General features: G+C 41.8%; 1 protein-coding gene across 1 annotated transcript in view; it reads right to left on the bottom strand.

Moving 5' to 3' along the window:
- The window catches only part of SHPRH (SNF2 histone linker PHD RING helicase), a 146,575-nt gene that overhangs the window by 63,312 nt on the left and 69,742 nt on the right, over positions 1-13,521 (bottom strand). The window contains exons 11-15 of the mRNA XM_040350870.1: positions 11,846-11,924; positions 8,849-9,012; positions 5,771-6,027; positions 4,048-4,169; positions 1,405-1,493 (exon numbers count right to left, since the gene is read on the bottom strand). Coding sequence (XP_040206804.1) covers positions 1,405-1,493; positions 4,048-4,169; positions 5,771-6,027; positions 8,849-9,012; positions 11,846-11,924 — 711 coding nt within the window. The remainder of the gene's footprint in view (positions 1-1,404; positions 1,494-4,047; positions 4,170-5,770; positions 6,028-8,848; positions 9,013-11,845; positions 11,925-13,521) is intronic.

The following is a 13,521-nucleotide window of genomic DNA, read 5'->3' on the forward strand; positions in this document are numbered from 1 at the left end:
AGGACCCACCAGCAGTACCAACCAGCAGTACCCACCAGAAGTACCAGCTCTGGAGGACAGCCTGCAGCAGCCACCATCCATACCCACCTGGGGGACAGCAGCAACCAGTGATACCTACAGGAATCCTGAGGAAGAAGTGAAGATTGAGGTCAGTTTAGGTGCAGGTAAACCGCAGTGCATCAGTGTGAAAGCAGCCTTGGGCCCCTTTCATGTGATCGGTGCAATCGAGTCCGCTTGTCTGTTTTTCAGGTAGACCCAATCAGACCCTCCATTCACCTCTAGAGCGGCAGATGTAAACAGATTTGTGTCCGTTTACACCTACCTATCGATAATCAAATCCACTAAAAAAAAAAAAAAACAGAAGGGGATCAGTCCCTCTTTCTGTCTGGGCGGATTGGATCGGAGAGCGCATAGAGTAGAGCAGGCTGTGTCCGTGCCTGCTCTGCATATGCAAAGTGGAAGCAGACCTGTCATCTGCCCGCTCTGCTCATTATGGCCCACGTCCGATTACCAAATCGCTAAAGTGGCCCTCGCTCCTCAAAGGGCTCCTCACTCCTCACCCCTGCTTTAGAGAAAGAAAAGAAGTGTAATTTTTGTGACCCACTTCTGTTAGTTTGCTGACTTGGGGAAATTATCACAAGTAGTTTTCTGGCAGGTTTGGGGACAGGCAAATGTCTCACTATCAATCATTCTTAGCCAGACATTGTATTGCCTTGCACTGCACCTTTTAACAATGGCTAAAATATTGCAAAAAAACTTTACCACATATTTAGAGCCCATTCACACAGGGGCAACACGACTTCCAGCACTACTTTGGGAGGCAACTTGGACACGACTTGAGTATGAACCATCAGGCAACTTACAAGGCAACTTCAAGTCGCCTCCAGGACAGGAGGCTTTCCAGTGGCCAATCAAACAACAATCAGCTCTGTGGGAGGGAGGAGGAGGGAGGGGTTTGCCTGGGAAATGTATGTTATCTTCCTGTATTGTTGCTTCAGTTAAGACAGTGATCCGACTTCTGAGGCGACTTCCATTGAAATCAATGGGTACAAGTTGCCTACAAGTTGCCTACAAGTCGGATTGAAGTAGTACAGGAACCTTTTTTGAAGTCGGAGCGACTGCAGTAGTGTGCATTAAGACGGCTCCATTCACTTCCATTGATTTTCTCATGCAGTGCGACTTGAGGCGACTTGGGGTGACTTGAAGTCGGATCCAAAGTCATCCCTGTGTGAATGGGCTCTTACATGAGCTAGAAATAATCTGATACTCTCAGGTCATAGATAAAAGAATAAAAATATCCAGTGAAGAGCAGTACAGAGCACATAGAGCAACATGATGTTCATTCAGTACAACAAAACATATATAGTTTTACCTCGCTAGATTTGTTTTTACAGCTATACTTACTTGTAAGGAGTCAGTTTTAATTTTCTCTTTGTGTTCTTCTGATGACCTCAATACGTCTCTATATAATTCTGCAGCCAGTGGGTACTCACCTGCATGTAAAAAAAATATATAACTTATGAAAAATATAGGGAAAGAAGAAGCATATTGGAGTGGTATCAACTTAGCAGGCTTTGTGCACATTCCAAGTAAAATTAGCAAACAAACTTTAGCTGAAGAAAGGATGTCACAACCCTTACCTCCTGAACACAATAAGCTGAACAATGGTATGTTTACAGCTTTTTAGGCTAAAGCCTCATACACACGTACAGGTTTCCCGGCTGACTTTTTACCGCCAGGAACCGAGAACCTGCCCGGTAACTTTTTCCCCCTACACACGACCGGGTTTCCCGACAGGAAAACTGCCATGAGAGCTTTGGTCGGGAAACCTGGCTGTGTGTATGCTCCACTGCAGTTTTTTCCCATAGGAAAACTGCCGGGTTAAAAACCGCCGGGAATCCTGGCGGGAAAAAAAAGAGAGCTGGTTCTCTGGAAAAACTGTGATGGAGCATACACATGGCCAGGATTCCCGGCCAAAAGCTCTCATGACAGTTTTCCCGACGGAAAACCTGTACGTATGTACAAGGCTTAAAAGTAGGAAGAAGTTTAGTAATCCATTTATTAGCACCGAGCAAAATTCACCCCAGCATCTGGGCTTTGCCAAGGCTCCCATGTTGATCTGCCCTTATTCTGGTAGCAGAGATTTTATTAGTGATTATAGCTCAACAAGGGGGTTTAAAGTAGAACTTTAGTTTTGGATAAAGGGGAGATGGATTATAACACCTCTTACTGTAATCTGTGTCCCAATTAGGGAGATTCATCCTCTCTACTTGTCCTATTTACTATTATCACTGAACGTGAAAGTAAAAGTAAAAAAATACAAATAAATTGTCCCCAGAACAGTAATAGAAGGGTAATCTTCCAACGGGGGGGGGGGGGGACACTTGTTCTGGTTCTGGGGGTCCCAAAGAGATTTCCTAATTTGTAGGGATTTCCTTTTTTTTGGTCAATGGATTTTAATTGGAGTTTAGATAACATACACAATATTCTGTTGACAGCAGATACACATGAAAATGTATCATTGTCATAGCAAACAAAGATAGGGAAAAAACAAAACAAAATAGAAAGAAATACACAGCTGTTGGTACACTGGTTGTAATATAATGAAATACAGACTTCATTATAATCAATAGTATTTGGGCATATGTAAAACATAGGTCAAAGTACAGTCAGTAGAGTGAAGAGATGACTTGCTTCATCTACTAGTCCAGGTGGACCAAGACCAGCAGTGATTTCCTTTCAGTTACTGTTTGGTTATGAGACAGAAAGTGAAGGTAAATCTCCCCATTGGGACAAAGAGGTCAAAAATAAACCTTACAGGGGTTATAATTCGTCAGAAGAGTAAAGCCCTGTACACACGATCGGATATATGATGGAATCTAATCCGATGGATTTTTTTCATCGGATATCCGATGAAGCTGAATTTCATCAGTCTTGCCTACACACCAACAGTCAAAAATCCGACCGTGCCAAAACACAGTGACGTAAAACACTACGACGTGCTGAGAAAAATGAAGTTCAATGCTTCCGAGCATGCGCCGACTTGATTCTGAGCATGCATGGATTTTTCGCCGATGGAGTTCCACACAGACGATCGGATTTTTCTATTGTTTTTTTATCCATAGGAACAATTTAAAAAATGTTCTATTTTTTTTTTTACCGATGGAACAAAAAACTATGGGGCCCATACACGATCGGTTTGTCCGATGAAAACAGTCCATCAGTCTGTTTTTATCGAACAAACCGATCGTGTGTACACGGCTTAAGAGACTACCAGAAAAAAGGTAACGTTTTCCCTTTGGTGAGTCAGATATTTTGAATACAATTTATACTTTTATATAATTAAGTCTTTGAACATCTTTGGTTGCTGTGATAAAGTCCCATAAAGACGAATGATAGGATGCAACAATATGTTTCTTCAGTAACACTGTCACTGCAAGCACTCTTAAGTGCTGGTTCACATAGGTGTGTTGGGGGAACACTGCGAATCCCCTGCAGGTCCCTGCATTGCACCCGACTCGCATTGCAGTTCACACTGCCATATGCAAACTGCTGGGAGTGACAATACAATGTTAATGACACCCCCACTTCAGCTCACACATCGCACTGTGAACTGACAGTTCAGACATGAATCGGATTGTATGGGTCAGATTCTGGTGCAGATGTGAGTGCGATGCAAATTTAGCGATACTATCTGTATGGCTGAAATAACATCACACAAACATCGCATTTGAATTGCACTGCAGTGCGGTGCAAATCACATGCGATCTCGCAGAGCGCACATATGTGCCGCCACTTAAAACATTAATGGCACTTACTACAACAAATACAATGGACCAGGCGCTATCTTTCTTACTGTAACAGTTACAATTGAAATTCTAATCAAATCATTTTTGAAAAAACAAATATGTAGCATGACAACATTAGTCCATCTCTGATATCACAAAGTTCAATATTTCAACAGAAAAAATACTCTAATATATGTGATTATTAATTACTACCAGTAAGGTAATAGATAACTTCCAATAGACTGATCAATCACATCACCTTTAATGATGTGGATTCCAGCCAGACCATTAAAAGCACAGACAAGCTGACGATGGGCCTCTTCACACTCTGTACGACATTTCTTCTGCAGAGATGTCAGCAACTCTTCCATTGTCATTGTGCTGGAATACAAAGTCAGTTATGTTCACAATTTGCATTAACCTATGTTAAAGTTGATGTCACAATGTAGAGTATAAGATTCCCTATCATCTGTGCCCAGTCTTGCCACAAAGAGTTAATCCAGCGCTGCGCAATCCTCTTTTAATGTTCAGTGAAAATGAACAGAATTCCAGATAAAAACTTGCCAAATTATAAAGTCCGTTTCTCTGTTCTTGCTTTGTGTTACAGGTTATTTACATATCTAGAGCTTGGACATGCTTATCATATGTTATGTTATGTTTATCATAATATGAGGTGATCCAAAGTTCATTGTATATTACCAGGATATGTATGTTGGCGGTGCTCGTTCCCTCAAGGCTGCAGATTGACACTGGATGGGGGCAAGGCGGCAGATGCATGGCAAGGCTGCAGATGGATGGGGGTAAGGCTGCAGATGTATTGCAAGACAGAAAGGCTGCAGACGGATAGCAAGGCTGCAGATGAATGGGCAAGGCTGCAGATAGATGGGCAAGGCTGCAGATAGATGGGCAAGGCTGCAGATAGATGGACAAGGCTGCAGATGGACATTTAAAATTGAATTATTTTCCTTAAACTTCCCTCTTAAAATTAGGGTGCGTGTTATACGCCGATAAATACGGTAATTATATATATATATATATATATATATATATATACACACACATACACACACACACACACACACACACACCAATCATGAGGAAAGAGGCTAAGTAAGTTGTATATGGAGAGAAAGCGTGACAGTGTGTGTATGAGGGGAGCTAGCAGGAGCTGGTCATGGACCATGGGGAAAGACAGAGAAGCACAATGGCAATTGGTTGTGGACCAGGCTATAAGAGAGGAGGCAAATACAGTATGTTCTTGTTAGGGGTTGGAGGGGAGAGAGGAGAAATAGCTGATCATGAAAGAAACTGAGAGGGCAAAGTAGGATACTAGAGAGGAAGCGTGCAGACGTACGCTAATTAAATACTGAGGAGAGTCTAAGGCTGGCCATACATTATACAATTTTCTTATACAATGTGTATGCAATCAGGCAGGCCCTTGCTCTACATAGTTGAAGGTAATTGTATAATGTATGGCCAGCTCAAGAGAGAAGGCAGATAATGGATTATCATGACTAGGAATAGAAAAGTGGGATCTGAGCTTGGCAAAGAGAGGAGGAGAGGAGGCCTAGTATGATCTTATACTGGATTGTGGGAAGAAGAGGAAGAGTGGGTCTGAGAATGGTTGGGGGCCATAGGACATAATAATTGTGACAAGGAGGAAGAAATCAGAGCAGAAGCATATTGTGGACACAGAAGACAGGAGGCCAAACCAGAATTGGATTACTGCTCAGTGGTGGAATGAAGAGAGAGGAGCGATAGCTGACAATATTCCACTGGGAGAGGACGCAGAAGAAAATCTGGTGATGTAATGAGGAGAGAGAAGTCTGATAATTTAGATCTGGGCTATAGTCTATGCAATGTTAATTCACAGAAAACATAGACCGCAGAATATCCAGTGCAAAGAGGAAATATAAATGTATATATTATACACACACACACACACACACACGCGTAATGGTAGTTAATGGATTGTCTGTTACCTCTTCTGTAATGGTAAAAATTCTCCACGGACAGCCTGCGGATGGCAACAGGCCTGCCTCAACCTCAGAAGGGGGTACAAGATGGAGGACACAGTTCGTCTGTCCAAGCTACTCAACTTGAGAGACCAATCTGAGATTTTGCGTAGTTTAGCAAGAGCATCCTGACAGCATACTTCATGTTGCCTATGGTAGAAATGTCTTTCCACTGGGGAGAAATGCAGCCAGTGTACATCTTCTGTTTGCTCTGGGATTTGAATCTAGGGATAAAAAATAAATACATACATTTCCGTTATGTTTATTTTAATGCAGTGAAGCAGCTCAAATGATACATACTAACGTCAGCAGAAGTGTTATCCACATGTACCATGCTACATTCCTTCTACAATCTCATCCTATGTCAGAGCAAACATTTAAAGAGTAACTCAGACGTGATTTCCCTTTAAGTGTATCTCCACAGAAATAATATTTTTGTTTTAGGGGTTGCTCAAAATCTCATTTATATCTTAGTGTACACTTCTGGGAAAATCAGTAAGCCAATCACACATTCAGGAAATTCGATGTCTGGGGGGGGGGGGGTGCTTGGCGGACGAACAAGATGACAGGGGGGTGGTGGGGGGTGTTCTGTATACCGGTACAAAATGGTAAGCCACTGCCCCCACCTATAACTGGCCTTCGCAGCAAGGAGCATTGGAGGGCAACATATGTTAGAAGAAGGCCAAGGAAAATTCCAAGCTCACTTCCAGGCTCAGTTTACCGACCAGTATACGTTAAAAACAGAGGTTTAGTCTGCACACATTTGCAAATACATGCGCAAACTACAGGCCCCGCCAAGGACCCTGATATCTGCAGTCCTACGTCTAACTTATAAGTGACTCCACAGTAGAAGCACATGCATTCTGATGGATACAGAGAGGGCAGATGGACTGAAGGGAGCATTGCCTGACCAGTATATCAATGGTACAAAAAAGTGTTCTGTATACCATCTGTGTACAGAAAGCCTCCAAGTAGCCATATTGAACTACATTTTACAGAAAATTACAGTGCAGCAGATTGAAAAGGAACTAGAATTTATAATAACAATCAATTACAATATGACTTCTGCCACAACTGTATATGCAATGTTATTTTTGTTTTTATTTGCAATATATTTTCCCCTAAGAAATTGGAATTACTCTTTAATTTTACAAATACAACAGCTGTATAATTCCTTCTATTTTTATATGGGCAAAAAGTTGCCCTCTATAATGATATACAGTATAAATACCGTAATTATTGGTTTGATTTTCTAAAGGCAAACAGACTGCAAAGTTCATAGTCTATTTGTCTTTAGTAAATCAGTCGCATTGAGTATATACCTATATATAGCTATATATACACATACAGGTATGACGTTAATCAGCACAGTTACTGAGTAAAAGGAAGCTCATTAGAGTTCTGAAAAATGATCTCATCCGTAGTTATGACAATGATCTCATGTCTACAGGACCAATGCCATATTATTACTCTATTGTAGCTATAAAAATACCATACTCAGTAACAAAAAAAAGGCAGCTAACAGCATATATTAATAAAAAAGGAAAACTGCGCTAGACAAATAAGCAAAATTAAGGCAGCAGAGTGGGATACACACAAAATATAAGCAAGCAAAAAAGTAAACTGCACCAAATGTATAAAAAAGTCCACATCAGTCCTTAGAATGACCTAAACATTAGTGTATAAACAGATGTGCTGTCCCAGACATACACCAGTGTTAGGCAGCCGTTTGAATAAAAAACTCAGGAAAGTCCATAAGCTATACAGTGGCCTGTAGATAAATTCGATGTAGTGACACCACAGTAATCATTCCAAATAAAGTGCCCACCACTGGAAGCAAATGGCCGCTTAGCAGAAGGCAAGCACAAAAGCGCATTCGGCTATAACCAATAGGATGTTTCCTCAGCATGTCATAAGGTCCGGAGTCTAACGACTTGCGGCCTCACTGCGCAGCTCGATGGAGATGGAGGAAGGAAGGCCCGAGCTGATTTGCTGTCCCCACTCACATGGTATAACTCTCCGGCACGAAAGGATGGAAGCGCCCGGCAAAGTGGGATACATATATCCCACTTTGATATATCAATATCCCACTTTGCTTGGGCCTTCCTTCCTCCATCTCCATCGAGCTGCGCAGTGAGGCCGCAAGTCGTCAGACGGACTCCGGACTTTATGACTTGCTGAGGAAAAATCCCGGGTGTTAGCCTGCTTCCTGGTCCAAACTGCTCTGCATGCAAGCGAAAGGCTGCAGCTGGGTTATAGCCGAATGCGCTTTTGTGCTTACCTTCTGGTAAGCGGCCATTTGCTTACGGTGGTGGGCACTTTATTTGGAATGATCACTGTGGTGTCAGTACACAGAATTTATCTACAGACCACTGTATAGCTTATGGACTTTCCGGAGTTTTTTTATTCAAACGGCTGCTTAACAGCATATATTGTAGGAACGTTAAAGCTGCTACAGAGCACCTCTGTGGACCACAGGTGATACCAGTAACAAGTCCTTTGCCCTCTGCCTACTTTTTTTTTTTTTTTTTTTTACACGGCTTCCAGAGTTCAGTTTACCTTTGAAGTGCACTACTTAAGAGGGTCTCATCATACCTTCAATTACCAATTCGTCTCTGCTTTGGCCAAATTTCATACGTTCTAAATGAGAACATTTCTGACACTTTCTAATACTATCGCGGTATTGTCCATTGTGTCCTTTCCCTCCAACCCTCCTGCTGCCATATCAGTGTGATGAGATATCTCCTGGGGCAAATAACAATTTGTATCTATACCTATAGTTGGTTACATGAGGGAAAAATAAAAACGAGAATCTTTTTAATGAATGGTAAATAATTTGCAAAATAATTACTAAAATCTAGTACTGTATAATGATAACTAGGCTAATAAGAGAGACTAACATACTGTTAAGGATAGGCCTGCTTTAAGAAAACAGAAGACAAACTGTTGTTTAAATAATAATGCAACCTCTTATCCAAGAGGACCAGTTACAACTCTAAAAGAAATATACTGTTTAAAATTGGTTGATAAATGTTTTTTATTCACCTGGTCAAGTACATCTTTTTTTGCAGATCGCCACATTATTTTGGCTATGCGATGGTATAATGGCAGAGGATCCTTTCTGCAATAAGGCTTGTAGAGAAGCTGGTCCCACCAGTGTTTCACCCAGTAGGGGTCCACTCCAAGGAATAATACCAACCCAAACAAATCTGGAAGTCAAATATTTATCAGAATAAATATAGTTCGAATTAGATAAAACCAGCACCATCTCTCCCTAATTTCCTCGCTATAATTAGGCTCAACGCCTGTGTGGAACAAAATACATGTGGTGCACACTTGAATACAGGGGAAATCTTTACTAATTTCAAAAGGTGAAAAAAGTCACTCAATAAATAATTTAATACATACAGACGGTCCCCAAAATTATTTTATAAAGCAGTGTCTAGCATTTTAAGAGGGGCTCCCTCTCAAAGTGTGTGTATGTTGGTTGATGTGGAGGTACCTCTGGTTTAGCTGGTTATTAAGACAGAACTGTTGTTGTTTTTGTTGGTGGTGGTAAAGATTGGAGTTGATTTACTAGGAAAGGAAAATAAACTGTGCACTACAAGTTGCAGTTGCTCCAGAGCTTAGTAAAAGAGGTAAACCTTAGCTTTGCAAAGAATACCCAATAACATGCATAAAAAAAAAAAAAAAAACAGCATTTTTGCTTGCACTGTGCACATAATGGGATGATAGAAATCAGCAGAGCTTCCCCTCATTTACTAAGATCTAGGGCAGGGGTGCCCAACCTTTTGAAGAGCAAGGGCCACTTAAGCGAGTTGGTAACCGCTTGCGGGCCACAATGAGCGGAGCGGGTGGATGGCATGTCCGGACACAGCCCACTATACTTTTCATATTGGAGGTAGGACACAAGTCGGTTTATGTCTGTCACTACTTAGAGGTGAATGGCGGGTCCAATTGGTCGGACTGTTGGACTGACTGTGTGAAAGGGGCCCAATGATGCTTTCACACTGATGCGCTGCGGTTTAGGCCACGTACACACGATCGATCCATCTGATGAGAACGGTCCACGATTGTGTCAGAACGCGGTGACGTAAAACACGACGTGATGAAAAAAAACGAAGTTCAATGCTTCCAAGCATGCGTCGACTTGATTCTGAGCACGCGCGGGTTTTCAACCAATGCTTTTGCATACTAACGATCGGTTTTGACCTATCGGTTAGGCGTCCATCGGTTCAATTTTAAAGCAAGTTCTCATTTTTTTGACCGAAGGTTAAAGAACCTATGGGGCCCACACACGATCGGTTTGGACTGATGAAAACAGTCCTTCAGACTGTTCTCCTCTGGCGATCCTAACATGTGTACACGGCCTTACTCGCACCGTGGGTGCAGCACAGTGTACCTTTGTCTTTCCTGCACTTTGCAATAGACTCCTATTATATTCTGCAAAATCGCAGGTAATAACAGTAGTCTATGGCTCAGTGCAGGTAACCCACAGGAAAACTGCTCTGCACCTGCGGATCAGTTTTAAAGCAGCCCAGTAACCACTGCAGAAAAGATATGCCCATATATACTGTGATTTTAGTAATAAACTGACCTTTTTGATTTTTTGGCTACGATCGGTAACCCCGAGTCAGACTCGGGCTCGCCTCGCTGCAGCCACAGACAAAGTTACTTACCTTGTCCCTGGATCCAGCGATGCCACCGCGCTGTGTGAGCGAGCGGGACCTCGCTCGATTCACACAGTACCTCTGTGTGCCGCCGATCTCCATTCCCTGCGACGTTACGACGCACGGGGGCGGAAAACGGCGCCAAATTCAAAAACGTAAACAAACACATTACATACAGTATACTGTAATCTCATAGATTACAGTACTGTATGTAAAAAATACACATCCCCCTTGTCCCTAGTGGTCTGCCCAGTGTCCTACATGTACTTTTATATAATAAAAACTGTTCTTTCTCCCTGCAAACTGTAGATTGTCCATAGCAACCAAAAGTGTCCCTTTATGTCAAAAATGGTTTTAGATCAGCTAGAAAACAGCGATAATAAATTATAATCACTTGCAGAATTGTGCGATAGCGATTTGTGGGGAAATTCGTCATAAAAAAATAAAAGTAATGACAGCGACAATTCTGCAACTGAGCAAATTTCAGTGATTTTGAGTTGATTACATTATTGAATAATTTGTATTATAATTATATTATTATTTTTTATAATTATTTATAATTATTTATTATAATATAATTTATATTTTTGTTTTAAAAAAAAATGTCATACCCGGGATGCCTACTAGACTCTTGTGAGTTATTCCTAAGAATTACAGGCCTAAAGTATAAAACGCCAAATTTCCTTGCAAATAATGGTACCGCTTTTAGCACCTTTTTTCTGAAATAATCATACCGCCAGGGAGGTTAATAACAGTATTCAATTCTATTCCATCCCAGAGCAGGAGGTCGTGGGCCACATCAGAGGGCTCCGTGGGCCACATATGGCCCATGGTTGGGCACCCCTGATCTAGCGCAACTGCACTTGCCCAGCACAGTATATTTGCCTTTAGTAAATTAGACCCAATATCTGTGTGTGATAAAATGTTCATTGAGTGCAATATACTTCTGTTCTGTATAGTTAGAATTGCCTCCTATTTTATCTAAAAGCAAAACAAACTCAACCGTTTGAGGACAGAGCAGGATATTATTTTAAAGTGAGCTTTTGAAACCCAAGAAATATAACCCAACTATATTCTTACCTACTTGTAACAGGAAACCATTAAAATGAAGCCTAGGATCTGACACTACAATGTGCAAGATCATCCAAAACAGCCTACACGTTTTCTGATGAAAATCTAGCAGAACAATGATTTTCAGGGCCTAGTGTCAGGAAATAATAAACAAGAAGCTTTCTTTCAAATTTTGCATTTTCTTGTTAATCTGCTAGGAGATGTCAAAATGTATTGTAGTCGATGGCCTCTCTCTACTTTCTGAATGGAATTAGCAGTATTGATGCACAGCAGTGTTTCTTCACAAAATAACAGAGCTTACCTTCCAATCCTCTTTGCACTGGGGTTCCACTAACACACCATCTATTAACTCCAGTTAGACGTAAGGCCATTTCAGCAGCCTGTGAACAAAAAATGAGTTGGCTCTTAACTTTAGCATATTATATTGTATTTTTTGATCCAGACCTACATCGTTCAATCTGGTCTCGCTGGAAATGTCAAAACCAGCTGAATGATATGTGCATACATACCTGAAAGAGGTGGATATCAAACAACTGGATTTCCACCCCCTCTTTCACTATACCGTATAAGTAAATAAATATAGGCAATTATACATACATTCAAGAGATGCTCACATATTACATATTTTGGTAATTTTTAATAATATAATAATAAAAAATAACATCTCTAAAACATTTCATTAAAAAGATTAACCTGCCTGGCGGTATGATTCTTTCAGATTGTTGGTGCAGTTACAATTATTTTGCATGGAAATTTGGTGTTTTAATTGTAGGTCTGTAATTCTTAGGAATAACTCACTTAAATCTGTCCAAACCAGAGTCTAGTAGACATCCCGGGTATGATAAAGTTTGAAACAGAAAATCATAAATTATAATATAATAAATAACTATGTAGTGCCCCCTTACTTTCAGTATGGGCACTACGCTAAAGTTAGTGGGGAATGGGAGAGTTATTTTGCTCCCATTCATAATTTGCTAAATCTGGGCTGATGTCATTCCTGAACTGTCCTGTAGGTCAGTCTGCGCTCCAGGGATGCGATCCCATCCCTGGGCGACAGTTGGCGCTAGAGGGGTTCTGGCAGAGCAATTTTTCCCCAGCAGCCAATTAGAGGAGTTTTCCCTCGTGGGGCATGCTGGGGGAGAGTATACCTGTGGCAGACGCCATTTTTGTTGGTTCTTCGCGGGTTCCAGGTGCGGAACCCACCTTCAGGGTGTGCGTATCCAACAGACCCCGGTGATATGGCCTACCAGGCCGGGGTCGCACGCTACGCGAAGTTCCATGCTGCTGAAAGGGGCCCCAGTGACTCGCTGGGTCCCTGGCTCTATTGAAGAGATCCCAAGCTATGTGCTGGACGGTGGGGGATTGGCTCAAGGAGAACCCATAGGCAGGTTATCTGAGGGGCCTGAACGAACCATCGGTGATCTGGTGACCGGGACATTGACAGGTACACTTCAACTGTCACCCGGTGACCCTGACTTAATTTACTGGGAGGATTTGCTGAATCCATTCAGCTCATCCAAGTACTAGGCCTGTGGCAGAGGTCCCTAGAGCCAGGTCAGTGGCAGAGAACTGTTCCTCCCAGCAACCTTAAAGTAGCGCTGCCAAACTCGTGGCAGGAGTTGGTCCGGGGGCACTTCACCCTCTCTGGCTAGAGTGGTGACAAACTTTGTTTATTACTACTGAGAGCAGGATTGCTCGCTTCATATCCAGGCCTGATACCGCAAAGTTCTCTATTGCTTCATCAACCTTTCCTCTCTACCTCATGTTGATGTTGGTCATGTTGGGCTGAGAATAAAGCATTCAGAAAACCTTTATTTATTGTCTGGACATTCGCTCACTATTCTACTCATCCACTTCATCCCTAGACAACGGTAAGAGGTAACTTAATATGCCGATCCCAAAAACAACCAGCGGCTCCTGAGGGGGTAGCGCTACAACTATAACTAATTATAAATAAAAATTATAACAAATAATAAT

The sequence above is a fragment of the Rana temporaria genome, chromosome 4 (genome assembly GCF_905171775.1).
Source record: "Rana temporaria chromosome 4, aRanTem1.1, whole genome shotgun sequence".
NCBI classification, from domain to species: Eukaryota; Metazoa; Chordata; class Amphibia; order Anura; family Ranidae; genus Rana; species Rana temporaria.